Source organism: Lactuca saligna, chromosome 1 (genome assembly GCF_052625555.1).
Source record: "Lactuca saligna cultivar CGN05327 chromosome 1, ASM5262555v1, whole genome shotgun sequence".
Classification (NCBI taxonomy): domain Eukaryota; kingdom Viridiplantae; phylum Streptophyta; class Magnoliopsida; order Asterales; family Asteraceae; genus Lactuca; species Lactuca saligna.
Window position 1 is genome coordinate 85,028,109 of NC_136417.1, and position 27,873 is coordinate 85,055,981.

General features: G+C 34.3%; 2 protein-coding genes across 2 annotated transcripts; both read right to left on the reverse strand.

Annotated features, from left to right (window-relative positions):
- Nucleotides 1-2,255: 2,255 nt before the first annotated feature.
- On the reverse strand, nucleotides 2,256-7,669 carry AUG7 (nuclear matrix protein). Its single transcript, XM_078959047.1, has 9 exons — nucleotides 7,378-7,669; nucleotides 7,210-7,295; nucleotides 6,727-6,788; nucleotides 6,150-6,241; nucleotides 5,938-6,063; nucleotides 5,257-5,347; nucleotides 5,056-5,163; nucleotides 3,703-3,801; nucleotides 2,256-2,584 (listed from the first exon to the last, which is right to left on the reverse strand). Exons 1-9 carry the CDS (start codon nucleotides 7,509-7,511, stop codon nucleotides 2,378-2,380), a joined length of 1,005 nt encoding a protein of 334 aa, XP_078815173.1. The 5' UTR covers nucleotides 7,512-7,669; the 3' UTR covers nucleotides 2,256-2,377.
- A 5,496-nt stretch (nucleotides 7,670-13,165) lies between these two features.
- Nucleotides 13,166-16,695, reverse strand: BRL2 (BRI1-like 2). The gene has a single exon (XM_078988649.1). It carries the CDS (start codon nucleotides 16,594-16,596, stop codon nucleotides 13,264-13,266), a length of 3,333 nt encoding a protein of 1,110 aa, XP_078844775.1. The 5' UTR covers nucleotides 16,597-16,695; the 3' UTR covers nucleotides 13,166-13,263.
- Between the last annotated feature and the right edge of the window lie 11,178 nt (nucleotides 16,696-27,873).

A 27,873-nucleotide genomic window follows, 5' to 3' on the forward strand; every position in this document is an offset into this window, starting at 1 on the left:
TTTTATTTTGTTTATATTTAGACAACTTTTTTTAAACTATTGATCATCAAACTTTTTAAATGCGTTTATATTTATCATTGTCATCGGCGATCTAATGTGATAATGTTAACATATGAACACATTTAACAAGATTAATAGTCAATAATGTACCAATTTCTTTGCCTAAATGTAAATAAAATGAAAAGATAATTACCGTGCAAAATTAATTTCCCTGCTATTTTTAACAATTTTAAAATTGATTTTTGACAGTAAACCAAGCTTTTTGTCCCACCATGTTTAGCTTATGCTATGAGATTTTAGATAATATGTGTCAATATATTTGAGTTAAACTCAAATCATATACCTAGACATACTTTTTGTAGATCCTTTTTTCGAGCCATTTGAGCTTTTAAGTCGAGTATGCTCTAAACATATAGTATTTAATAGAAAACTTTGAGCTCGAGCTTGATTTAACTAGTTTGCAAACAGACCAAACATGTAAACTTACATATTTAGACCATACATAATAAAAAAAAATAATAATGATTGTACGAAAATGTTAACACGTTAAGGCACCAAATGTTACGTAAAACAATTTATGATTGAACATGTCATCCTTGTACATCGTTTGGTTTGTATTCTACTACATTTGACCTAGACTTAAACTTATGCCAATAAAATCAAAATTGCAAATTTTTGTCCTAAAAAGATTGCTAGACACTAACAAAACAAAAAAGAACAAAAACAAATTAAGACGTTATTGCATGTAACAACCATGCATAACAGTTTTTTATAGCCTTAGTGTTCTTAGTGTTTCTAAGAGCAAACCAATTACAAGAATAAGAAACAATATTATCAAATAACAATTGCTTCCAATACTTTTGGGGAAAATAACTCTTGAGGGTAATTAACTTTTGCGTTTGTACTCATTTGGTCACTTTCCTTTTTTTTTTTTTTTTTGTATGCAATATACCATTGAACTTGTTGTTTGTGTTCACCATAACCCTTTTGACCGGCTTTTGACCTGTGATAGCCAGTCAAAGGGTTATGGTGAACATAAACAACAAGTTCGATGGTATATTGAGTACAAAAAAAAAAGGAAAGGGACCAAATGAAAACAAACTCAACAGTTGGTTACCCTCCTGAGTCATTTTCCTCGAAAAGTTAAATGAAATTAAAGTTGCAAAATTATCAAAGACTGCAACCTTTTTTTGGCTATAACGTATATGAAGAGCGTTTCAGAGGGGTAACTTTATTAAAACATGGTCTATGTTATGCTTACTGTGGTTAGCTGTCAACACCTCTCTTCAAAAAGATATGATTGTGTATAAGAGGTATATATTTATCAGTATAAACGTTTACCTCAATGTATATTATGGTGATGTGTCTGCAAAAGCAGCATGATATTGTACATATTGATGTTATATCCCATCCCATGAATTCGATCTTAAAGCTAAGTAAACTCAAAAAATCACAACACTTGGGATTCCACTCGTTTGTAAACTTGTCTAGAATTCATGATACGATAAATCATTCGATTGGAAATGTAAATGTAGTCATCAAATGCATCTGCTTAGTCAAGATACCCCTAATAAATATTCAATTGCATTACAAAGTTGTACATGTATGAATAGTATTCTTTCGTGGGTTATGTTTTAAAGAGAAGCAAGAATAAATCTCATAAAGTCATTAATATCAGTAGGAGTTGACGTGGGATTTGCTGTAAATGAGTAAAGGGAAAATGACTCAGGAGGGTAACAACCTGTTGAGTTTGTTCTCATTTGATCATTTTCCTTTTTTTGTACTCAATATACCATCAAACTTATTGTTTGTGTTCATCATAACCCTTTGACCGGCTATCGCAGGTCAAAAGTCGATCAAAACGGTTATTGTGAACACAAACAACAAGTTCAATGGTATATTAAATACAAAAAAATAGGACCAAATAAGTACAAACGCAAAAGTGAATTACCCTCAAGAGTCATTTTCCCATACTTTTGTTGACGAAAAAACACCATGGATAGATAATACATCGACTAGCCTTCAATCTCTCACGTGTATGAAATGACATTAATGCCCTCCTCACCTCTCTCACGTGTATGAAATGATATTAATACCCTCCTCACCCGCATCATAGCCTAAAAAAAGCTTATTCAATCCCATCAATTCCAGTTAACAAACGAAACCAATTGTTTAATTAAACTAATCCCCAATTGTAAACCATTAAACAACACATGAAAAAATAAATTTTCCTAGCAACCAAAAATCATCAAGAATTAGCCTCAAACACAAAAAGGGTAAATCAATCATTTTTTTAAACATTGTTGTTTAGGTGGAGCAAAAAGAATATGAATTTAGAATTGATGTGGTTCTACTTCTTATACTTCTACACATTGTTTTAGTCAATAGTTGACCCTGATTTTTTGGCCTCATCACGAGCTATAGAAGCGGAAAGGATTCCAAGATCACGGTTTAAGAAAGTCAAAGCGGATTCACATTCGGATATTATTCTCGCCACCGAAGATGGTTGACCGGAGATTGTTTCCGATGATCCAACGGCCACCGCAGCATGTGAGTCACGTAGGTTTCTCAAGTTTCCTAAAAACTGTCATAAAAAGATGACACGTGTTAGCGATGATTCCCTAAAAGACATTGTTGTTTGACACGTGTTCAATTTAAAGGAATTAATATGTTGGAAATGTGGAATCCAATTTCATAATTTGTTAAAAGATTTGGAATTATTGTTTGTTATATAAATACATGTTTGAAAATAGATTGTAAATACTTGTAGAAGTGTGCAAATTATCCTTTTATTAACTTCTTATTCATGAAATGTTTTTTTTTAATGAATTAAGAAATTACTCGATAACACAAGACACGTTGGTAACAAATTAAATGTAACTACTCAAAGACTATTTAAGACTACTTTTTTTTTTTTTGCAAATACAGAGTTTTTACTTTTTTTTATAAGATATAAATATTACTTTACAATTAAAAAAATAATTAAAAGCAAAGTATCGGATTTTTAGTTTTACTTACTTGGGTTTTATGTAGAAAAGTCTCATTATTTTAGGAAAATTTTTGATAAAGTTCTAATTTTTTTATTTTTTTAATAGAAAAGTTCTGATTATTTAACATTTTGCTGAAATTAACGAAAATTTATTTTTTATTTTAACAGAAAATGACAGATTATGTGATTTTCCCAATATAATGAGATTTTTCTGTTCAAAAAAAATAAACATTTAGGAATTTATCAAAAAAAGAATTCAAAATAATAAGACTTTTCTGCATAAAACCCTTACTTGACAATAAAATATAATCAAAAATGATCTTATGAAAAAAATAATTAATATTTTAGAATTAAGAAAATACTCGATAACACAAGACGCATTGCCACATTGGTAACAAATTAAATGTAAATACTTAAAGCCTATTTAAAACTAAAAAAATTGTTAATAAAATTATTTCTTTTTGCAAATACAGAGTTTTTACTTTTTATAAGATATATATATTACTTTACAACAAAAAAAAAATTTAAAAATAACTTATTTAGATTTTCATTTTTACTTACTTGACCATGTATATATAACAAGGTATAATCAAAATGTAAGCAAGTCGAAAATACCATCTCTATAAAATTGCTAATTGAATTTTCTTTTAAATCGAGAGTTTTTATTTTTATAAGATAATAAGAATAACTATAAGGGTAATTTAGTAATTTACCTTTAAGAGCAGCTTGTAAGCTTCTAATAAGCGATTTGCAGCTGGTCCAAATCCATGCAATTGTGGTACTTCCATCATATGTGTCCATGGACGTATTTCCTACAAAAAAAATTAATATATATTTAACACATGATAATTTTTTAAATAAAATAAAAAAACACATTATGCAAGAAATAGCAATGTACTTTTATTTATTTGTTTATTATAGCATCTTACTTTCATTTCATTCTATAACAACACCATATTTACAAAAAAAAAAAACAAAAAAAAAAACGTATATTTTGTGCTTTTTTTCGGATTATACCTCAAATTTATTTTTTGCCTGAAAAAGACCTTGTATTCTTTCATTTTTTCCGAAAAAGCCCTCAAATTTGTGTCATTTTCAGAAGAAAAAAAAAAAACTCAATCTTCTAAATGCTTCTAAACAAACCCTCAACTTTTTTAGCTTTTCTTGAAAAAACCCTCACATTTTACAAATTTTTTTGGAAAAAAAATGATGAAAAGGGTCAGATCGGAAAAAAAATGAAAAAATACGTGTTTTCAAGTAAAAAATAAATTTGAGGTTTAATCCGAAAAAAAAAAAAAAAAAAAAAAAAAAAAAAAAAAAAAAACACAAAATATAAGGTCTTTTTTGAGATTAAAAAGAATCTTATTAAGACATTGAACTTTGAAAATTTTACCAAATTATATCATTGTAATGTTTTATTAAGTCACTTTACTTTAAAAAAAAAACTAATAACTATAGCAACAAAAATTGTTGTGTATTTGGATGACATTCAAAAAATGAAAGTCGAATGTTATAACAAAAAAAATAGATTAAAGTGTTATAGTTATTACATGCATTTTACCTTTTTTTTAGTAAATTACACAAATAGTCCCCACGGTTTTGGGTAATTTGCACATTTGGTCCCTAACTTATTTTTTTAAATCGGAAGGTCCCTACTTTTTATTTATTTATTTGTGTGCTTGGTCCTGCCTTACCTAAAAAGACTATTTTACCCTTGATTTTTTAAGTTATTTAAATAAACACACCACCAATCCCACCTCCACCTCACCTTACCTTACCTACCCCACCTTATTTAAATAAATTAAAAAATCAAGGGCAAAATAGTCTTTTTAGGTAAGACAGGGACCAAGCGTACAAAAAAATAAACAAAAAGTAGGGACCTTCCGAGTTAAAAAAATAAGTTAGGGACCAAACGTGAAAATTACCCAAAACCATACGGACCATTCGTGTAATTTACTCTTTAAAAAAAAAAAAAAAAAGCACAAAGCTCATGGATAAATGAAAAACCAGAAAATGAATTAACTACAATAAGAAGTTTACAAAGATTATTAAAGAAAAACAATAACCTTTGTGTAGATTGTATTAAAGGATCTTGCAGTTTCTAAGAAAGATTCCAGATGTGCCCTTAGCTTCATGTCCACCTCAGCATAATCCTCATCAGGATTATACGAATGCTAGATTTTTAAAAAATAAATAAATAAATAAATATGTCGATAAAATGCATAAAAAAAAAAAAAAAAGGAATGTAACCATTTTAAAGTTCAAACCTTTGATGCCAAATCATCAACCATTTCTTGTAAACTCGATAATCTACTAGATTGAGTTGCAAGTTGTTTCTCCAAATCTGATATTTCAGGCCTAAAAATGAATTTTCATTTAATAAAAAAAAAGATTAAATGCAAGAAATAGCAATGTAGTTTTTATTGATTTATCCTATTAAATTTACAACATTCTACATTAAAAAATCAACCGAATTATAGCAATACAATTTTCACTGCTATAATTGGGAACATTTTTTCAGATATTATAATAAAAATATATAAATAAATAAAAGTATAGAAATACAATGCCTTAATAAGAAAAGATTGAAAGTATAATGCTGTAATTGCAAGAAATTAAAGTAGTATGCTTTAAGACACAGATAAATGGCATGCTAGTGAAATTCCTTAAATACCCTTCAGTTATGACAAAATAGGAAGAATCTTGTACACAAAAACCAATATTACTAAAATATTGCAATTAATTTGTACTTAAAAATGATTTCATCATAAAATATTTAAATTAAGTCAGTTAAGCAATACATAGCATTCATCATTTATATAAAATGTTCAAAGTTTTACTTAAACCATGCATTCTAAACAACAATCTTGTAAAATATTTAAAAGATGTAACTTGTAAGGTTACAAAAAATAATATTTTTAATGGGTTATAAATTATAATAATCTTACAATGGATATATGGATTGAATTTGCACATCAGCAGGAAATAATTTGCATTCTTCAGAGAAAATTTGAGCTTGTTTTTCAGCAATAGAATCTATCAGTTGTATGTCCTTTGCTACCTGTTCATCAACACTACAAAAAAGGGTATTTGATTATATGAAACTTATAAAGAAAAAGATCATGTAAAAAAAAGGGCGATGGAAAATGACGATAATAACCTCCACTCAGGATTATCAGCATAAATGCTAGCTTCCACAAGATCTACAATCAGTCGAAGCATCTCTGTCCTTTCTTCATAACTTCCTCTCCCCTACAATAAAGAATTAGAAATTCATAATCAAAAAAGATTTAAAAAATAGTCCATCTTGTTGTTTTTGTAAAAGTCTAAACTCAATAATATATCTAAAAAAGAAGTAACAGAGAATGCGATTATACAGAAAAAGGAAAAAATATATGACTTGTGTTTCATAAAATTCATCCAACAAAACAAAATTTAGTGATTTAAAACTTATAATAATGGTTTATGTATTTAGGGATTTAGGTGTTTTATGGGATTTGATATTTTAAATTCTAAGCTAGTAAATGACATATCATTTATGTTAATGTAAAGAGAAATGTTATATGTTTGGGTTTTGGATTATAAGAATGAGGATTTAACAAACATATGCAACATCTGTATATGAGTATTCATATAAACTATAACAACAAACATCAATCAAACATTGTAATTATGATGTAGAAAAACCATCCAACAAATAATACTCTACTAAAAACCATTATGAGAATAAAACTCACTTGAATAGCTTCTGTATCTACACTAGTGGTTATGCCAAGAAACTTTGCAATCTCTGCCAAATCTGTACATAAAAACAAGTTATATGTTATGCATATCACAAAATTTCATAAAAAGAGAAAATATCAGCATTTTGATTGTATATTCATTTAGAGAATCGAGACACTGTTTTGGCTAATCCAAAAGTCTAAACTAGACATTAGGGTAGGATCTAAAAGTGTCAAAAATGATCAAATCATGGTAAATCAAGAATTGGGTGATCAATTTTGCAGCATGACTAAAAGTATTTGTTCTAAAACACTTTGCATCGGAAGGTAAACCATCTGAGAGTAGATCCTCATCTTACGTATGATTCTTCTAAGCCAGTGAACTTGGATTTAATCTAAATAAGGTTGACTGAATTGGAATTAAACGATGCGATTGCTGATGACACAGTCAACATACTCAAATTATTGTAAGTGCTTGAGAAATGCTGAAGCAATTACATTGTATGCGAGAGGTCTCTTCGTCCCGATCCATAGCGTCCCCGTGTAAATTTTGTTGAGAAAAAGGGGATTTATCACCCAATAACCTGCGATTGATCAATCATTAACAGGAATTCATACCCGTATATGAATCAACAGTGAATGTACAGAGAGAGAGGAGAAAATTACTTGAAGAACAGCCATTCGAGAAGGGAGTAACGCTCCATGCCGGCAAAGAGGAGAGATTGAGAAGGGGCATTGGCTCTTGGGTAAGCCAACAGCGTTAATTTCCTCTGTATCTCTTCCATTTGCTTTGCTGCCATCTTTTTCACTCGATTTGATGATGAATTGATTCGATCAGTGTTAGATTTGGTGCAATTTGGTAGAATTTTCAGAAAAATACTTTAAATTTGAAACTCCAGGAGTGTTGTTGAAAGGCGTAGTGGGGTTTTGGTTGAAGAAGGCAATGTATCGCAATGCCGGCCCTTGAAGAATTGTTTATTACTAATAAAGCCCAAAATATACCATATATTTCTTCAAGCTCTAAAAGGTCCTTATTCACCTCTTTGGTTCGCAAAATATTTTTAAAGAAATTAAAATTGAAAATAGAAAAGAAATTTGTGAGCATTTGAATCCGATTCCTTGTTTGGTGTTTGGTTGGTAGGAAATGAAATTATAATTAATTTTAGATTCTCTTTGGTTGGTAGGAAATGAAATTATAATTAATTTTAGATTCTCTTTGGTTGGTAGAAAATAAAATTGTAATCCAAGTAAAATCAAAGAATTATTTCTTTTTGTCTATTTTGCTTAATTTTACTTTATTTTCTATCTTACATGTAAGTGACGGTGACGGTAACAGTGGTGGTGGCGGTGGAGGTGATGGTGTTGGTGTAGGTGGGTGGTGGCGGTGGTGGTGAGTGATGGTGGTAGAAGTTATGTTGTGAAATAAAGCAAGGGTAATTGTAATACTCTGCTTTCACTTTATAGTAGAATTCAATATAAATCGATTGTTTATAAATTTCAAAGTAGAAATAAATTACTTTTTAGCCAAAATAATCATTAAACGTACAGTAGACGTTAATACGATTTTCGTAGATATATAGAACGCTTAAATCTAACTTCGTATAAAGAAGTTATGATTGTTCAAAGTTTTATATTTCACCCAATACGGGATTGTCGTAAAAATTGAATCGGAGATAAGTTGCTTATTAACTTAAGTGAGCTAAATGAAATTCGCAATTATAAAAGTGAGAACGTGCATATAAAGAACATCTAAATCTAACTTCGTTTGAAGAAGTTGTCATTTTTCAAAGTTTCGGCACAACAGTGTGGACACAAAAATTGAAATTCAAATCAGTTTATTGTTAGTCAAAAAATTTTAAATAAGAGTCGAAGATCTCGTGAATACAACTTTGTCAATATACAAATAGCCAAAAACGAAATTTGTATGAAAGAGTTATAATTTTAATACGAGTTTTAACAGTTTAAGTCCTTTAAAGATATAAAATTGAGAATAAAATGAGAATTAGTCGATGGAGTCTAAATGAAAGTTGTAGTACTCGTCGATAGCTACATGTAGACATAAATAACATTGAAACGAAGCTCGTATAAGAAAGATACGATTTTTGAAAAAACAAAAATTATCGGCAAAGCTCAAGGCGTGGCGTGCATAGATTCTAGAAGGTGGGACGCAGACCACCAGAATTTTGACACATGGCAGTTGGGCAGAGGAGAGACATCGTTGTATTGCACGGTGCATCCCTTGGATAGGCAAAGCTTGCCTCCCCTTAAAATGCCTATAAGTAGCAACTTACTCCCTCTTCATTCCTTACACCAAATCCTCACATCTCTCTCTAAATCCAATTTTTCTAGAGTTTTTCGAGTGTCTAAAGAATTCCAATTTAGTGAGGTTCTAAGGTACATAGAGCTGATAGATATAAGTGTTCGATATTGAGATTTGGCCCACATAATTTCCCGGTTTTCACTAGAAACTCTTTAAGTTAAGCTACGTTTAGTAGGTTTTTAGGTAACGTATAATTATGTTTATAATTGTTATTAGGAACTTACATAGTGACCCTCCCTATTTCATTGAGGCTTCCCCTCATCTCTAGAATGATTATGTTGCTCAGTATCATGCATAATTGTAGAAATGGGAACAACATGTGCATACACATAATCGCCTAGGAATGATAGGTCCAAAAACCCTTCCTCATCATTTGGATTTTTTAAGTTCTCCCCTTCTAGACATCATCATTAGGGCACAAAGTATTATGTGTAATATTCTACCTCTTTTTGACATCATCGCTGGTGGTTGTGGAGGAAAGTGGTAGGGTGGTGGATTTGATAGGTTTCGAGCCTATCCAAGATCAATCATTGGGCAACAGAAACAACAAAAAATTCAGATCTAAGGCTCAAAACATCTAGATCAAACTCAAATAATATATGCAACTCATTAGGACACAATTTAATGGAATCATACCTTTGCTTTCTTCGTACGTACCTTCTTTTGATGAGCCATTTGAATGGACTAGAGAACGAAACATATAGCTCCTTTTCTGAAATCACACCCAAGAAACAAGACACAAGCAGATCTAATCAACCCTCGAACTGTGAGCTTCAAACAAAAACAAAATCTTGATTATGTGGTCGACCACAATATGGTAAACTATACTACGACGTGCGAACTGTACTTCGAGATTCTTTAAGGTTCTTAAGGATTCCAAAGTTTTGAGACTATTAGGTATTTTTCACATGTATCAAAACCTCATTTTGGAGCCCTCTATTTATAGGGATGTGATTTGAAATCGTACGGATAACTAACAATTATAATAATTATTATCTATGGTATTCAAATCATTATGAAATATTCTATATTCTTTTATTTACTATTAATTAATTAACAAAAAAAGTCCCTTAAATAAATATCTTTTCAGTTCTACTTTATTTTGTTCTTGCATGTAACCCAAGAAAACATTGATATTTATAGTAATACCATGCTTGTTATAACTATGGGCACTAATCTCCATTAGCTCCCACTTGCATTTAGGCATCAACTATTGACTAGTCATAATACTTACTAGAAACAACAATGAAGGGTAGTCCAATGCCATTACTATACTTATAACAACATTGCTATAAACAAAAAACCTAAGACTATTAAATTCAAATTCCTTTGATCTTCAAGATATCTTATTATGAACTAGATACATGGATCTAGGGTCAATCTCATTCTTCAAGATTATGTTTCTTGATACCGACTTGTGGTGACTTTCAAACTAATTGTTGAACCTAATCAACTGAGTATCAGCTTGGCCAAGAATTTGTTGTCAACACTAATTCAATGAGGGCCCAGAGATATGTACTTCTACATTTATGTCATAAGGATCAAATAAAGTTTGACTACATAGGTCAATATCTAGTCAGTCCTTGTATAGCTGTCACTTACGGACAACGTTAGGGTAAAACCAAGACACAACAAATTATAGAACATAACCTCGTGCATCTCCATTTGAAGAGTATGAAACATATTCGTCTTAATTTACTCATCCCATGATCTATGGAGTAATCTTTAAGCGTGGTTACTCCAATACTTAAAATCTTCATTTTCAAGTAATCATCAGTATTCGTTGCAGGGATTTGCTATGTTCATCCTCAGGAAAAATATACCAGTATTATGAAAATATTTATTCACTACTATCTCCCAATAGTATGACTGATGGTGGAAGTTTGAATAGTAAATTATTATTCTAGAAGTGGTTCTAAACATGTAAAATTAGGAAGACAAATAATATGAACAAACATAGTAACTTATTATTAATAATCACCAAAAGCATAATATCTAAAAATGTTCCAAATAATCAAACTACAAGTTATGAAATTATACCAATTCACTAGCAAATCTAATGCCAATAAAACTAGTATGAGCATCAAACTTGATCTGTGGCAATGGTTAAGTGAGAAGATCAACTGGATTATCTTCTGATGGTACTCTGCTCACAATGATGTCTCCATCTTCAACTAGCTTCCTAATAGCTTGGAACTTTATCTATATATGCCTTGTGCGCTTGTGATCTCGAGGTTCTTTAGCTAATGGAACTACACCCTCGTTATCACAGAAGATCTCGGTCGGTTCAGGTATGCTAGGAAAAACACCAAAATCATTGTTGAACTTCTCCAGCCACACTGCTTTTTTGGCTGCTTCATTGGCCGCAATATATTCCGACTCTATAGTTGAGTCGCTATAATCTTTTGTTTGGAACCTCTCCAAGCCAATGCTTATCTATTCAAGTATTTAACATTAACAGAAAACCAGACTATATTATAAAATTATCCTTGTTAGTTTGCAAACTTGCATCTACATATCCTTTAATGCTTAGCTCTTCATTACCACCATATACCAACAACATATATTTAGTCCTCCTAAGATACTTCAAAATGTTTTTTACTGCTGTCCAAGGACTTTCACTAGGATTGGCTTGATAATGACTTGTCATACTAATTGTGTACGAGACGTCTGACCTCATCCAGTTCTTCACTAGTACAGGGACGTTGGATTTTACTCAAAATCATGCCATTTTGCATAGTTACAAATCCCTTCTTAGATTCATCCATATGTATTTTGGCAAAGTCCAATTAGTTCCATAAATCCATCCTTATAGATCTTAATACCAAGTATGTAAGTAACTTCCTCTAAGTCTTTCATAGCGAAACTCTTCCCAAGCCATGCTTTTACACTATTTAGTGTTGGGATCATTCTCCTTCCCCTCTTTCACTAGATCGTGTGTTTGCAAGCAATGAAGAAACTCTAATGATGATTTTCTCATGTTTCTACCATCTAGGGTTTGATTCAAGTGGAGATTTGAGCATCCAAGCAAAAAAAAAAAAAAAACTCCCCGATATTTATGATGTTTACAGTTTTGGCACAATATAAATTTTGCCGGTCTTTTTTATTTCTTGAATCTTTCCTTTAAAATAAAAAGCCTCAGCCATTTATCCCTCCGGACATAAGTGTTTTTGCTACCCATTAATTAGAGGATAATTGGTTGAGTATTTTCTAAAGCCATGTAGGTTAAGTAATCAACTCTCAAAATTTTGTCGACTACAAAACATTATATTAAACATGATCAAAATATAAAATAACTTTATTATACAAAATGGTAACATGATTTCCGTCCCTTAGAAGGTAATATTTCTACGATTTTTCCAATAATAAAACTGGAACTAATCTATATGTTAACTTTAATAATATGTTATTTCAAATGTTAATCCAATCTACTTTCGTTTCTAAATTGGATTCAAAATTTCAAACCAAACAGACCCAACACATAAAACCAAATTTTTTTTTCCCAAAAATCAATAAACTCCAAATCCAATCAAATATAATTTTTATGAAATAAGAAAAGTTCTATAAAAACCTAATAGTAATTTGAATGCAACTCTAAAAGGATCGAAAAAATAGTGGAGAATGGGGCTTTTGGAGACAAAATGCGGTCAATGGCACGCCTTCGCAAATCGCAACTTCACATTCTTTATGTCCCACTTAATCATTCACGTTATCATTATACCTTCGCTTGGCGTGCAAACACATTTACCTCTTCCTATACACTTTAATTATTACCCTTAAGTACTCAAATGAAAATTGATTATTACATTTTTTGAACGAAAATTGATACTATTAAAACATTATTCCATAAATAGAAGTCCAATGTATTACATTGACAAAAAATGAAATGTGGTTACAATACACATACTGACATACATATGTTTTACACTTACATATATAATATATACGCGAAAAATAACCAACAAAGTCATCTATTTAACAAATAGTTATGTCAGAAGTCAGGTTAATCTATATAACATTTGAATGTTTTTTGCGTACTCATGTTTTAATCATTAATCTTCTTATATTGATTAGATATATTTTGACTCTTGAAAGTCAATCTAATTACATAAAAAGAAAAGCAAGTAATACATATGATAAACAACATTTGATCTTGTTAAAAAAAGTATTACATTCCAATAAAAGACAACTCAAATACACAAATTTAATGGTATATAGACAAGAAGAATATTTTAAGGAACAGGATTTCTAGGCACATTTAGGTCTCTTATCGATGCCACAATTTGCAACATACTTGGCCTTCTTGAAGGGAAATCATCAACACATTGCAATGTTATTTCCAAAAACCTAATTATTTCTTTAACATCTTCCCTTTCTTGTTCATCGGTACTCAATAACAATTCCGGGTCGATAACTTCTCTTGATTTCCCTTCTCGGACCTTCATTTTCGTCCACCCAACTAAATTCGTGTCGCCAAAGTCCTCTTTATCTGTCGGTCTTTTTCCAGATAAAAGTTCCAAAAATACCACGCCTAATGAATATACATCACCCTTTGCGGTGCATCTAAAACTTTGGTAGTACTCCGGTGGGACGTATCCCGGGGTACCAGCCAGTGTACTAACGCTTAAATGTGTGTCGAGAGCGTTGATTAGCCTCGCCATACCAAAATCAGAAACCCTAGCCTCCATTTCATGGTCTAATAACACATTGCTCGATTTCATGTCCCGATGGATGATGTGAGGGATACAATTATGGTGTAAGAAGCATAGCCCTTTTGCAGCACCTCTTGCGATCTTTTTGCGCTCATCCCAATTCAAAATTCTACGGTCGGATGTGCGTCGGTGTAGCATCTCGTCGAGGCTACCAAACTTCATGAATTCATAAACCAAAAGACGTTCTTCACCGATTTTACAGTATCCGAGCAATGGTACAAGGTTTTTGTGGTTGATTTTGCCTAGGGTTTCCATTTCAGCCATGAATTCCCGATCACCTTGACAACTCAACCGAACGAGTTTCTTGATTGCAACACTTGACCCGTCTTTCAATCTTGCTCGGAAAACTTCTCCAAAGCCCCCGCAACCAATCAAACTCTCTGAGGAGAAACCGTTGGTTGCTTCGATCAACTGCGAAAACTTCAGTTTTCGCAGTTGTCTTTGAAATGTGGCAACATTTATGCTCAATGGCTCTTTCTCCTTCTCGATCTTCCACGTTGTGGCTGAATGTGAAGCTTTTAGTTGTTCAAGCATTTGTTGTTCTTCGATCACCTTTCGTTTCACTCGCATAGCTATCGCCCAAACAATTAACAAACAAACCAAAGCCACCAAGATGAGAATCCCCATTATAATGTTGTTAGCCCAAGTTTTAGCCGATGACCGCCTACCACCGCCACCGTATCTCCCAACATCACCGCCAGCATCCGCTGCCGGATTATATATGTTGCATTCCGGCAACGGCACACCACATAATCCCGTGTTATTCGCGTATTGAGTCTCCGGCAATGTACTGAGTTGCCCTCGTGTCGGGATCTGCCCGGTTAACTCATTGTTTGAAAGATCAATCTGAACAAGAAAGGTTAGATTCGAAAATGATTCTGGAATATGACCCTGAAGCCTGTTATGAGATGCATCAAAAACACCCATGTTCTTGAGATGGCCAAGTGTCGCCGGAATCTCGCCGGATAATTGGTTATGTGACAACACAAGAACTTGTAATGCAATCATTTCACCAAATTCATCAGGAATGCTTCCGGTGAGATCGTTGTACGAAAGATCAAGATACTCTAGAGTTTGATATTGTGTAAACAAACTCAAAATCGGACCAGAGTACATTCTTTTAAAGTCACAAGTTCTCAACGTCGGAACCTGTAATAACCTTTCCGGCCGGATTCCGGCGAATTCCAGTAAACCACCGATTCCTTTGCAAGAATTCCCGATATTCCTGACAAAAACTACAGTATTGCCTGATAGAATTCCAATCAATGGTTGTGCTCCGATATGCCTCCCGAGTCGAGGTGGAATTTCACCGGTTAATTTGTTACTATTCAAATCTAACCAAACAAGGCTGCTACAATTTCCCAATTCCACCGGAATCTTACCACTCAAACTGTTATTTGCTAACTGCAACACCGCCAACCTCGATAACAAACCGAACTCAGGTGGGATTTCACCGGAAAGTGAATTGCTTGTGAACGAAATCCATTCAAGATTACTGCAATTCAGCAATTCCACCGGAATTTTCCCGGAGAGGTGATTGTTGTTCAGAATAAGATCCTTCAGATTCTTGCATTTCCCCAACTCCACCGGAATATTCCCTTCCAATCCATTGTACCAAGCAATAAACTGCTCAAGATTCTCCAGATTCCCGATTTTTGCAGGGATCGTGCCATTGAGATAGTTCAAGCTCAAGTCGATCGTTCTTAGCTTTGAACACTGCGCCAATTCCTCCGGGATTTCGCCAGAAATCAGATTATCCGGCACTCGAAGCTCTTCAAGTGAAGATGCTCCCGGACATATCCCAGAAGGGATGGTTCCGGAAAACATATTAGAGCTGAAATCCACAACTTTTAGCTTCTGGCAGAATGAAATGGAGACCGGAAACAGCCCAGAAATCTTGTTATTACTCAAGATCAATCGTTCTAAAGAACCCATGTTTTGAAATATGGAATCAGGCAATGGACCTGTAAGATTATTGTTGGAAAGATCAAGAACCCGCAACCATGAACATGAAGAAAACGAAGCTGGAAATGTCCCAGTAATGTTGTTAAACGAAAGCCCGAGTTCTAGCAACGATTCACATAAATTACCCAACTCCTCCGGAATCCATCCAGTGAGTAGATTATGCGAGAAATCCAAAACCTGTAAGTTTTTGAGTTTCGACAAAGATTTTGGTATGTTACCGGTGATCACATTGTAGGAAAGATTCAAGTTCTTGAGATTGGTATAATTCGAAAATGAAACAGGAATGGTTCCGAATATGCTATTGGAAGATAGATCAAGAACTTGAACCATATCAGGATTAGACACAAGGGTTTCAGGTAAAACACCAGTTAGACTATTCTGGGAGAGATTGATAACAGCAAGATTCTTGAAGTTGACTAGAAATTTATCGGGAATGGAGCCTGTGACTCCGGAATTCGAAAGTAGAATCTGTTCTAACCCAAATGGGAGTTGAAATATGGAAGTTGAGTTGATGAACAGGTGTTTATTTTCTGACAGATTCAAGAGAGTTAACATATCTAAAGATGAAAAGGGAGAGAAAGAGATTGAACCCTCGAGGTCAGAATCGCTAAGGTCAAGTTGAGTGACTCGACCTTGGGTGCATGTCACACCATGCCATTTGCATGGCGAATTGGTGAGCTGCCAGCTTGAAAGAACGCCATCAGGGTCATCTTCGATCATGTTCTTGAACTCAATCAGAGCTTCAGAGTCCGTTTTAATGGCGGATGATGACCTGTAGGGGTCTGGTTTGACTATGGAACGTGGACGCAAACTGGAACCCAACTCGCATAAGATGGAAGTGAGAGCTATGCATGAATAGAGGTAGAGATGGAATACGTTGACCACCATTGGAGAAATGAGTTGAGGAACTCGATGCTTGTTGACAAGAACAAGAAAAGGTGATATGTATATATATGTGTCAAATTGTAGGAAGGATATGGATGCAAACTAATAGATATCTTTTTGTCGATTGATCCATCAAACTATCAATGTATTTTGATTTTGACCTTTCAAAAGTTTCTTTTATAAAAGGAAAAAGGATATAGATGGCGTGCTCATTCTTCACATCATTCCGTAGACCCTTATGGGATCATTGCCAATTATATCTAGATTTGCATATCCAAGTGTAAGGAGTAGCTATAACTTAGCATTTATAATTTGGTTAGTTTCATACTCTACAATGACTTATGCTAGAATTAAAAGGAGCATTTTTTAGATATTATATCTAGATTTGAGTATACAATAGGGATGTAAAAAGTCCCGTGGGCCCCGATCCTGAATGGGAAATATTTGTTTAAAAAATCGGGGACGGGAGCGGGGGCGGGGGCAATGTTAACCCCCGTTTTAGTTTCGGGGGCGGGGGCGGGGGCGGGGGTGGGTAGTTCCATCCTGAACCCCTAATGGGGACCCCGTTAATATATTATTTATATTAATATATATTAATTATAAAAATATAATAAATAATAACAATGATTTTGAACTTCCAAAATTCAATTAAATATCATGTTTTTAAGTTTATAGTATAACATTTTTAAGATGTTATAATATTTTTATTTTAAATATATAAACTTATGCTATAAATAACTATTTTTATCTAAAGTGGTTTCTTTTAGCTCAAAAAATAACTTCTTTCAGCATAAACAACACCTTCGTTCGCCCAAAAAAAAAAGGCAACCCAAACGGGGGCAGGAAAACGAGGGTGGGGGCGGGGGTAATCCTGGGATTCGGGAGCGAGGGCGGGGGAACAGGAAAATTTCGGGGTGGGGGCGGGGATGCAATCCCCACCCCGTTTGCCCCCGTTGACATCCCTAGTATACAAGTGTGATGAGTAGCAACCATCTTAGGATTTAAATTGGTTAATTTACTTAACATGAAGACGTATGTTGGTTTTCAAAAGATATTTGTACGTGCTTTTTAGTAAAAGAGACTTGTATTATATATATATATATATATATATATATATATATATATATATATATATATATATATATATATATATATATATATATAATAGTATATAAGCGTGATAAATTTATTAAGGAATCCAAGTTGATACCATGATTTAAAAAACTATAATGAGCAATTGAGAAGAGACTAAAGTCAAAAGAGTAAAATACAGAATATTAATATTGTGGTCTTGGTCAAATGCACTTCATGGTGAAGGTGATTGATCCAATGCTCCTCATTTACTTATTATTGTTTTTTTTAATTATATTTAGTAATATAACATATACTTTTTATACTTTTATGAAACTCTTTGTTTTGTATTAAAATCATATGATTAGTAATTATATATATATATATATATATATATATATATATATATATATATATATATATATATATATATATATATATATATATATATATTAAGTTTATTTCTTCACTTCAAAAATTACAATATTCTTTTTAATTTAAATTTCTAAATTTAAATTAGCATTATCTTGAATTCTTAATATTGATTATGTTTCATAAAATATTTTGTTGTTAGATTATTTCTAATTATTTACTAAATTATATATCAAATTGAATGTTATATTTTAAAATTTATAGAACAACTATTGACTTGGTGTGGGAGAGTGGTTATATTTTATAGATCAGGCATGGTTTATAGATATGGGATGATGCATTAGACCATATGATTGCAATTCCCACTCCACATATATATTCTCTTGTTTTGTGTGCATATATATGAATGTTGTGTGGTTCTCAAATGTTGCAATCATACCTCCATCGGCCCACATTCCTTTTGCCCCTTAATTGATATCTATAGGGAAACCATGAGTTTTTTTTGGATTTTTTTCAATGTTACTTCATTTGTCTACCATTATAATATTTGTTATTATTTAATAGTATAGTTCTTTTCGATTACATTACACTAATAGGAAAATGTTATAGGATGATTTCTTATTTACAACCTTTTCTACAATTATACATACCTATTATACCGATTGCCCATTGATTTTTGGGTATTTGGATTTTTGTATGTTCACTCTCGCTATATATGATGTCTATTGGACTGGAAACTATTTTTATAATTTCCAAAATTTGCATCTTCATTTATAGCTATACGAACATGTATCCACGAAATCCTAGTAACTATCAAGTAATATGGTACCAAACTCACTAATGTAATCCTCTTGATAGTTTCACACTCCACCATGCGAAGAGCATAGACTCACCACAATAATCTGGTGATAAATGGAAGTGTGGAGTTTTCTTATGTTGGTTTGGTCAATTAGTGAGCATTAGAGAGTTGCACCAAGACATCGGTCAACTCGTACCATAGCCGATTTGCACAAATTGCATGAGGTACATGACAAAAGTATGTGTCTATTTGTATGTTATATTGTGATTTAAATATATTTGAGCTTTTGTAATTATTAGTTTTGAACTAGAGTTTTTTTTTTTCATACAATTCCATAATTCTTTGTTACATTTGAAAAATATAAATTATTTTCACTAATAATCATATAAAGTTAGAAAAGATCACTAGACCATAATTATTCATATAAATACATAAAATCATACTATAAATGACCAACCATAAATAGAATTAGCATAAAACAAAAACATTCAAATAGTACTCCGAAATGACATTCCATAATGGCTTGTCCGGAATTCTTAATTCAACTTCATTCATGTTCTGAACAATTTGGTCATATAACCAAAACAAAAAATGGTTATTTTTATCAAAGAAAAAAAGAAATTTATATTGGTTAGATTGCTCAATTTCTGCTCTATGTTCTTTTAATATACTAATTTCGTTAAAACCTACTAAATTAGACCTAAACATATGATTTTAGCTTCATGTAACCACATACTACAACTATTATAGCAAAGTGATCACTGCCACTGCCAACAAGGTATCTGCATCCGCATAGGCGAATTTTGATCCAACCACATCCACATGGTTCTGATGTGCGTCTATGTGGATATTTAATTTTTTTGTTATTTTTTGTAATGCCCATTTTCTAGAATGATTTATCTAAAGGCTTAGAGGGATAAAAATAAAGTTTTTGGGAAAAACTTTATGCCACGACGTGGTGCAATGATGCCCATGATGTGGCATGACTTAAATGATTGTGTCCTTCTTATGAGCCCTACAACGTGGCAAGAGAAGGGTCACGACATGTGTAACACCCGTTTCTCAGGTGCATTCATTCATGTTTTCTAAGATTATTATTTTTGAGAATTTTGGCTCTATGCGGAGTGTAAATAGCTAGTTACGCAGTGTGTAAATCATTAAATGGAGACAGGGGTTTATTGCCTTATGCGGGGCATAACCCAAGTTAAGCAGGGCGTAGTTGCACAAGGTGCAAACCCTAATTTCGAGATTTTGAACCCTATTTAAGGACATTAACCCCTTGAGGCTCTTCTTAATACCAACCTCTACCCTATTGAGCATCAAACTCGAAACCCTATTCCCTTAGACTAAATCTTGAACCTTTTGTGTATTTTTAGTGCATTTTGAAGAAGGAGAAGTCCAAGCTTGTTGATTGTTGTTGTTGGATAAGGTGTCTAAGTCCATAACTTATTTGGTATATACTTGACCCGACCGGCATGGTCCATTTGGGTTGCATCTCATCCAAACTATTATGGATAATTTTATGAGAGTTATACACATATGTTTATTAATATATTATGAGTTATAATATATTAATATGAAGTTACGTTATTTAATTAGTTTTAATCTTAAATTAATTATGAATTAATTTAGAGATTAAAAGGAATACTAATTAAATTATGGGCTATTTGTTTTATATAGTGTGGGCTAATACTCATTTGTTAATGGGCTAGGCTTATGTGGAAGTCCATGGATGATCCATGGAGCTTTTAACCCATGGATCCTTGGAAAAGGAAAAGACATGGGTTATTAGGGTTTCACCCTAACCATGCATACTATATAAGCATGCTTATGGAGCATGAAATGGAGCCTAAGAGCCTAAGAGAAAACTAGTGAACTAGTGTGTGTGTGCATGTGTGTGGCCGATTTCTATACAAGGTGTATACTCTCTCAAAGTTTTCCAAGAGTTTGTGGTGTTTGTGATTCCATTTGAGGCATTCACACTATTGGTGCTTGGCCCTCAAACTCTTTAGAACCAAACTCACCAAAAGGTATGTAATCTCTTCTAACTCTTTTATGTTGAAATGTTCCCCATGCCATGTTAGATAGGTTATAAACCTTGGAAAATTATTATTTTGCATGTATTTAGACAAACATAGATCCAAGGTTTATTAGGGTTGCATGCACACTTAGGAAGTGTTAGATTGCTCAAAACCCAACAGTGGTATCAGAGCCTAGGCTTGCTTGTTTGATACTTGATGCAAAATAGTGAAAAAAGTCGAAATCGTTGTTGTCTGCATGGTGGACTCGCCGAGTCCATTGGGGGGACTCGCCGAGTCCAAGGCAAACTTCAACCTACTCGGCGAGTAAGTTCGTGCACTCGACGAGTAGGATCGAAAGAATGCAGAATCTCGACTTTTGCTGCTGGAAATGGACTAGAAACATTACCCTAAACTGTTTTGGTGTTATAAAACTTATTTTAGTTGGAGTAATGGTTGTTCTAATCCATTTACAATAGCATATATCAAAAATCCATGATTTTATGTGTTCATATAATTCTTGAATTTTTGATGATCATGTTCATGTTCTTATGAATTTAGAAAATGATAGGAATTATTTGCTGAATTGTTTAGGATTAATTCTTTATCATTTATGTGTTTTAATGGAGTCCATAATTTGTCCTCAAGTTATGGATTACCAAAGGTCACTTTCATTTAACACACACTTAAAACACATAAGTTACATGAAAATGAAGAGTCTTCATTTTTATGAACCTTTAATTCATAAGTTATGAAATGAAGAGTTTTGCAAAGTTACAAAACTTGCCCTCAAGTTTTGGAATTTGTAAAGTTTCACACACTTTAATAAACTTTAATTCCAAACCTTAGAGTTTTAATAGTTAAAATTCAACCCTTATACTATTTATAACATTAATGGTTAATTATTATATATATGTATAAGAATAAGTCGTTTTACCGTTAGTAGGCCTCATTCACGAAGCCGGTCTATAAGGTGGGTATAAGGTTGTTGCCTATAAAATGGCGACTTAATGGGTGTATACTCTCACCCACCGCTTGCTTGATCGGTGGAGGGTCGTTAGCCGAACGGGTAGAACAATGACTTTAAATCCTCATTAAAAGTATAATGAATATTATAAAGTAACTAAACTCTTTTAATTCCCAATCTTAGTTATTTTAGGAAAATGTGAACATGGTGCTAATCCATGGAATTCACACTTTGTACCTTACCAAGTCGTTGGTGGAGCGTGTGTGGTTAACCGGCACACTAACTAGGACTAGTAAGGATCACGAAGGGTAACTTAATGTTTGTCATAGATCAATGGAGCGTGTGTGGTTAACCGGCACATTGATTAGGTGATAATATTAGGAGTACCAAGTGAATTAGCATGGTTATTCACACCTTGTTTTGTGATCCTCGGCATCCCAGTCACAAAACTTGAAGGGCACAATCGAGATTGAAACATGCCATTGAAAAGTTCAATGAATCTCAAAAGAATCTAGGAATTTCAAATCCAATTAAACCTAATAAATCATTTCGTTTTCATGGTGGAAATTAGTGAATCGTCATTCACCTACCTTTCAAATATATTATTACTTAGATTACGGCATCCCTCTTCTAAGTGTAATATATTGTGATTGGATCCTAGCCTTAATATTACATTTGGGTGTCTTATTAAGGATCCTAAATATCTAATCTAAACTTACTTTCTTCTTTCAGATGTCTTCCAACACTAATGCTTCAGGCTCTAACCCAACTGGTTCTTTCTCTCTCATGAATCTTTGTGGGAGGGTCATCTTTGATGGTTCCAACTTCATGGATTGGATTAGGAACATCAGGATGGTTACTCGTTACGAGGACAAGGAATATGTCCTCGATAAGGAGTTAAAAGAACTTGATGAGTCTACTGCTACTCCTGAGGAGATCGCTGAATTCAGGACTCATGAGAGAGATGCTACTAAGGTGGCATGTATCATGATGGCCACGATGACAGCCGAGCTCCAAAAGTCGTATGAAGATTTCTACCCTTTTGAGATGCACCAAGACCTGATGGAAAGGTACCATCAGAGTGCTCGTCAGGAGCGGTATGAAATAATCTCCTCCATAATAACTACCCGCATGAAGGACGGTGAATCCGTCACGAGCCACATGCAAAAGATGCAAAGGTATGTGGACCGTTTGCTGAAGTTGAATGTTAACATCCCCGAGGAGTTGGCAATTGACATCATTTTGCACTCCTTGCCTTCTTGTTATGATCATTTTCGAATGACATATCATATGAACAAGGAGGAAGTTACCCTCAGCAAGCTTCAAGGACTCTTGAAGACCGCTGAAACCGGTCTTAAGGGTAAAGCGGTTGTTACCTCTACTACTCCTACTCCAACTTCTACCCCTGTTTTAGCTATTGGGCAAGGCAAAGGGAAAAAGAGGAAGCACCCTTCGAAGGGTACCAAGGGAAAGTCTCTTGAAGGCTCCTCATCAAAGACTAAGAATGGTTCTGTCACTCCTTCTGCCATTCCCAAGGATGCTGAATGCTTTTATTGCCATGAAAAGGCACACTGGAAGCGAAACTGCCCTAAGTACTTGCAGGATCTAAAGGATGGGAAAGTGAAACCTACCTATGCAGGTATTTACACTATATTGTCTAATTACTCAACATATTCTAACTCTTGGGTGCTTGATACAGGATGTGGTATTCACATATGTTCTGATTTGCAGGGCCTAAGAAGAAGTGAGGATGTGGAGCACGGGAAGATAAACTTAATCATGGGGAATAGGAAGGCTTCACCTGTTTCCAAGATTGGAGTTTATACTTTGTTGCTTAATAATGGGTTAAAATTAGATTTGAATAAATGTGTGTACTCGTCTGAAATGGCGAGGAATATTATTTCTTTTCATGCTTTGTACAAACAAGGTTTTACCTTTTCGTTTGATAATGAATGTGGTGGTATTAATGCTTTCTTTAATAATGTGTTTTATTTTAAAGCATTACCTTGTGATGGCGTGTATGAAACTGTGTCGATTGTAGACAACTTAGGAAATAATGTGTTGTATATTGATTCTTCTACTAGCCTAGATAAAGCATCATTGTGGCATTGTCGTCTTGGACATGTAAACAAGAAACGCATAGGACAACTCCAAAAGAGTGGAGTCTTGGAATCATTTGACCTCAAATCAGATGATAGTTGTGAATCTTGTCTACTTGGAAAAATGACAAAATCACCCTTCACTGGAACTTGTGAGAGGGGTGAAGGTTTGTTGGACCTAATACATACTGATGTATGTGGGCCATTCAAAACCGCCACAAGGGACGCTAATCGGTATTATGTGACTTTTATTGATGATTTTAGTAGATATGGGTATGTCTACTTAATCAAACATAAGTCCGAAACCTTTGAAAGGTTTAAGGAATTCAAGCAGGAAGTAGAAAATCAATTGGGCAGGAACATTAAGATGCTTCGATCCGATCGAGGTGGTGAGTATCTTAGTACCGAGTTCCTTGACTACCTTAAGGAGTGTGGGATTGTCTCACAATTGACTCCTCCCAGGACACCACAGCTGAATGGTGTAGCTGAGAGGCGTAATCGTACCTTGTTGGACATGGTTCGCTCTATGATGAGTCGAGTTTCGTTACCAATCTCTTTTTGGGGGTATGCCTTAGAGACTGCCGCCCATATCCTTAATCTAGTCCCTACAAAGAAGGTTACCAAAACACCTCATGAGATGTGGACTGGGAAGGTTCCCAATTTGGACCACATCAAAATTTGGGGTTGCGAAGCCTTCGTGAGGTGTGAAACTCATGATAAGCTTGAACCCCGAAGTGAAAGGTGTATTTTCATCGGCTACCCACAGAAATCCTTCGGTTACCTTTTCTACAGACCCAGTGAGAATGTGGTCTTTGTAGCACGAAGAGGGATCTTTCGCGAGAAAGAATTTATAAGCCAAGGAGACAGTGGGAGGCAGATTGATCTTGAAGAAATTCAAGAATCAATTGGTGAAGGAACCTCAGACACTAGCAATCAACCTGAGGAGGAAACTCCTGTTGATCCAGCTGACGAGTCTGTACCTCCGAGACGTTCCACACGGGTTAGGAACACACCTTCATTTTATTATGGTTTTCATATTACTACGGAAGGTGATACGTTTATTAGTGATAGTACACTAGTAAATTTGGATGAACCTAGCAGTGTTAAGGAAGCCATGGCAGGCCCGGAGTCTGCTAAATGGAAGGAGGCTATGGACAACGAGATACAGTCCATGTATGACAATCAAGTTTGGAACTTGGTTGAGAATGTACCAGGCCGTAAAACAGTCGGGTGCAAATGGATCTTCAAAAAGAAGACAGACATGGAAGGAAAAGTGCATACTTATAAGGCTCGACTGGTTGCGAAGGGTTTTACTCAAACTCAAGGTGTTGATTATGATGAAACCTTCTCGCCGGTGGCCAAGATTAAGTCGATTAGGGTTATGTTAGCCATTGCAGCATTTCATGATTATGAAATATGGCAAATGGATGTCAAAACCGCTTTCCTTAATGGAAAGTTGGCTGAGGATGTGTACATGAATCAGCCAGAGGGTTTTTATCAATGCAGAGTACCCTAATAGAGTATGCAAGCTTGAGAAATCCATTTATGGATTAAAACAAGCATCTCGTAGCTGGAATCTTTGTTTTGATGAGAAGGTAAAAGAGTTTGGCTTCTTGAGAAGCGAAGATGAGTCTTGCGTGTATGTCAGAGCTAGTGGGAGTATAGTTAGCTTCTTGGTACTGTATGTGGATGACATACTACTCATAGGAAATGACATCCCAACCTTGCAGGAGGTTAAGTCCTGGCTTGGGAAGTGCTTTGCTATGAAGGACCTAGGGGAGGCTACCTATATCCTAGGGATAAGGATATTAAGAGAAAGGAGTAGAAGACTAATTGGACTTAGTCAGAGTATCTACTTGGATAAGGTGTTGAAAAGGTTCAACATGGAGAATTCCAAGAAAGGAGATTTACCGATCCAAAGCAATACCAAACTGAGTAAGACTCAGAGTCCGAGTACAGAGGCAGAGATAGCTGAGATGAGCCAATTACCATATGCTTCCGCAGTTGGCTCGATCATGTATGCTATGACTTGTACCCGTCCTGATGTGGCATTTGCTTTGAGCATGGTCAGCAGGTATCAGGGGAACCCTGGCAAAGCTCATTGGACCGCGGTAAAGAACATTCTCAAGTACCTGCGGAGGACTAAGGATTGGGTCCTTACCCTTGGTGGTAGTGATGACTTGAGAATATTAGGGTATAGTGATGCTGGTTTTCAGACTGATAGGGATAATTTCCGCTCTCAGTCGGGCTGGATCTTTACCTTAAATGGAGGGGCAATTTCTTGGAAGAGTTCCAAACAGGAGACGGTGGCTGATTCGACTTGTGAATCAGAGTATATAGCAGCGAGTGAAGCAGCGAAGGAGGCGATATGGCTAAAGAACTTCATCGGAGACCTTGGAGTTGTACCAGCTATTAAGGAACCTATAGAGATTTTCTGTGACAACAATGCTGCGGTTATCTTAGCCAAGGAACCAAGAGATCATGGCAGATCCCGACACATTGACAGAAAATATCACTTCATAAGACACAAGATTGAAGAAGGACTCCTTGTGACAAGGAGGATATCGTCGGATGAGAATCCTGCAGATCCCCTTACGAAGGGACTGACGAGGGTTAAGCATTTTCAGCATGCGAGACGCATCGGGCTGATGGACGATATTAGTTTTACAGATTAGATAGTTTTCCTGAAACTTGTAAAATGTAATTGACGTTTGATGATGAATAAAATTTGTGATTTATTTATGAGTAAAGTGTTACTATCATTGTCAATTATTTACTATTGTTTCAGTTTTGCATGTTTTGACTTCCAGAATAATTAATTTATTCAAACCTCCACAATCGATCATACGTCGGAAGTAGGTATGAATCAATATTGTCATGAATTGGGTTTGTAGATGCCTTAAAGGTGTTTAGACATGGCAATGGTTGCTGCAACATTCATGAGTACTCATAAGTTATGAGTATTGGTATAAACCTACGCTCACTTGTATCACTTCATGGAATTTATCTCGAGTGATCGTGAGACGATAACATCATATAAATCTTTAAACCTAGAGATATGAGTTGTTACCTATGAGTTGGTTGTGCATTGATTGCACGTAAACGCATCAGTAACTTGATGTTATAAAACGTGCCTTTGTGTACAATTCAATAAGTAGTAGAACAAGCATATCAGTCGAAGTTTATCTGTTCCTTCTAGAAATAGAAGCGATATCCGGGCCCCTCGATGATTTTGTATTGACCCATGAACCAGGCCTGGTCAGAACTAAACCGATGTGTTCAGTGAAGTTCTTCGTCAAACAAATCGGAAAATCGAGAAACAACTGCTAGACAATAAGCAAGACATAGTTCCATGTGTTTGTCCGGCTGATATCATGAGAACAGAGGATTATGTGATCACTTATCTAAAATGGCGCTTCATAGTTCAACAGAGTCTTCATTGTTCGAGGGAGTTTTCGAGAGCTACGATTGTTGGTTGGTTCCTGAAGTTATAGGCAAATATAGTTATTAGACTTATCCAAGTGGGAGTCTGTTGGATAAGGTGTCTAAGTCCATAACTTATTTGGTATATACTTGACCCGACCGGCATGGTCCATTTGGGTTGCATCTCATCCAAACTATTATGGATAATTTTATGAGAGTTATACACATATGTTTATTAATACATTATGAGTTATAATATATTAATATGAAGTTACGTTATTTAATTAGTTTTAATCTTAAATTAATTATGAATTAATTTAGAGATTAAAAGGAATACTAATTAAATTATGGGCTATTTGTTTTATATAGTGTGGGCTAATACTCATTTGTTAATGGGCTAGGCTTATGTGGAAGTCCATGGATGATCCATGGAGCTTTTAACCCATGGATCCTTGGAAAAGGAAAAGACATGGGTTATTAGGGTTTCACCCTAACCATGCATACTATATAAGCATGCTTATGGAGCATGAA

What these genes read in the sequence shown, in the direction of transcription:
- BRL2 (XM_078988649.1), bottom strand. Translation starts at nt 16,596, where the DNA reads ATGGTGGTCAACGTATTCCATCTCTACCTCTATTCATGCATAGCTCTC.
- AUG7 (XM_078959047.1), bottom strand. Translation starts at nt 7,511, where the DNA reads ATGGCAGCAAAGCAAATGGAAGAGATACAGAGGAAATTAACGCTGTTG. An exon ending in CTCGAATGGCTGTTCTTCAA is followed by an intron (nt 7,296 to 7,377) that starts GTAATTTTCTCC and finishes GATCAATCGCAG; the next exon opens with GTTATTGGGTGATAAATCCC. An exon ending in CTTACAAGCTGCTCTTAAAG is followed by an intron (nt 2,585 to 3,702) that starts GTAAATTACTAA and finishes TTTTTATGACAG; the next exon opens with TTTTTAGGAAACTTGAGAAA.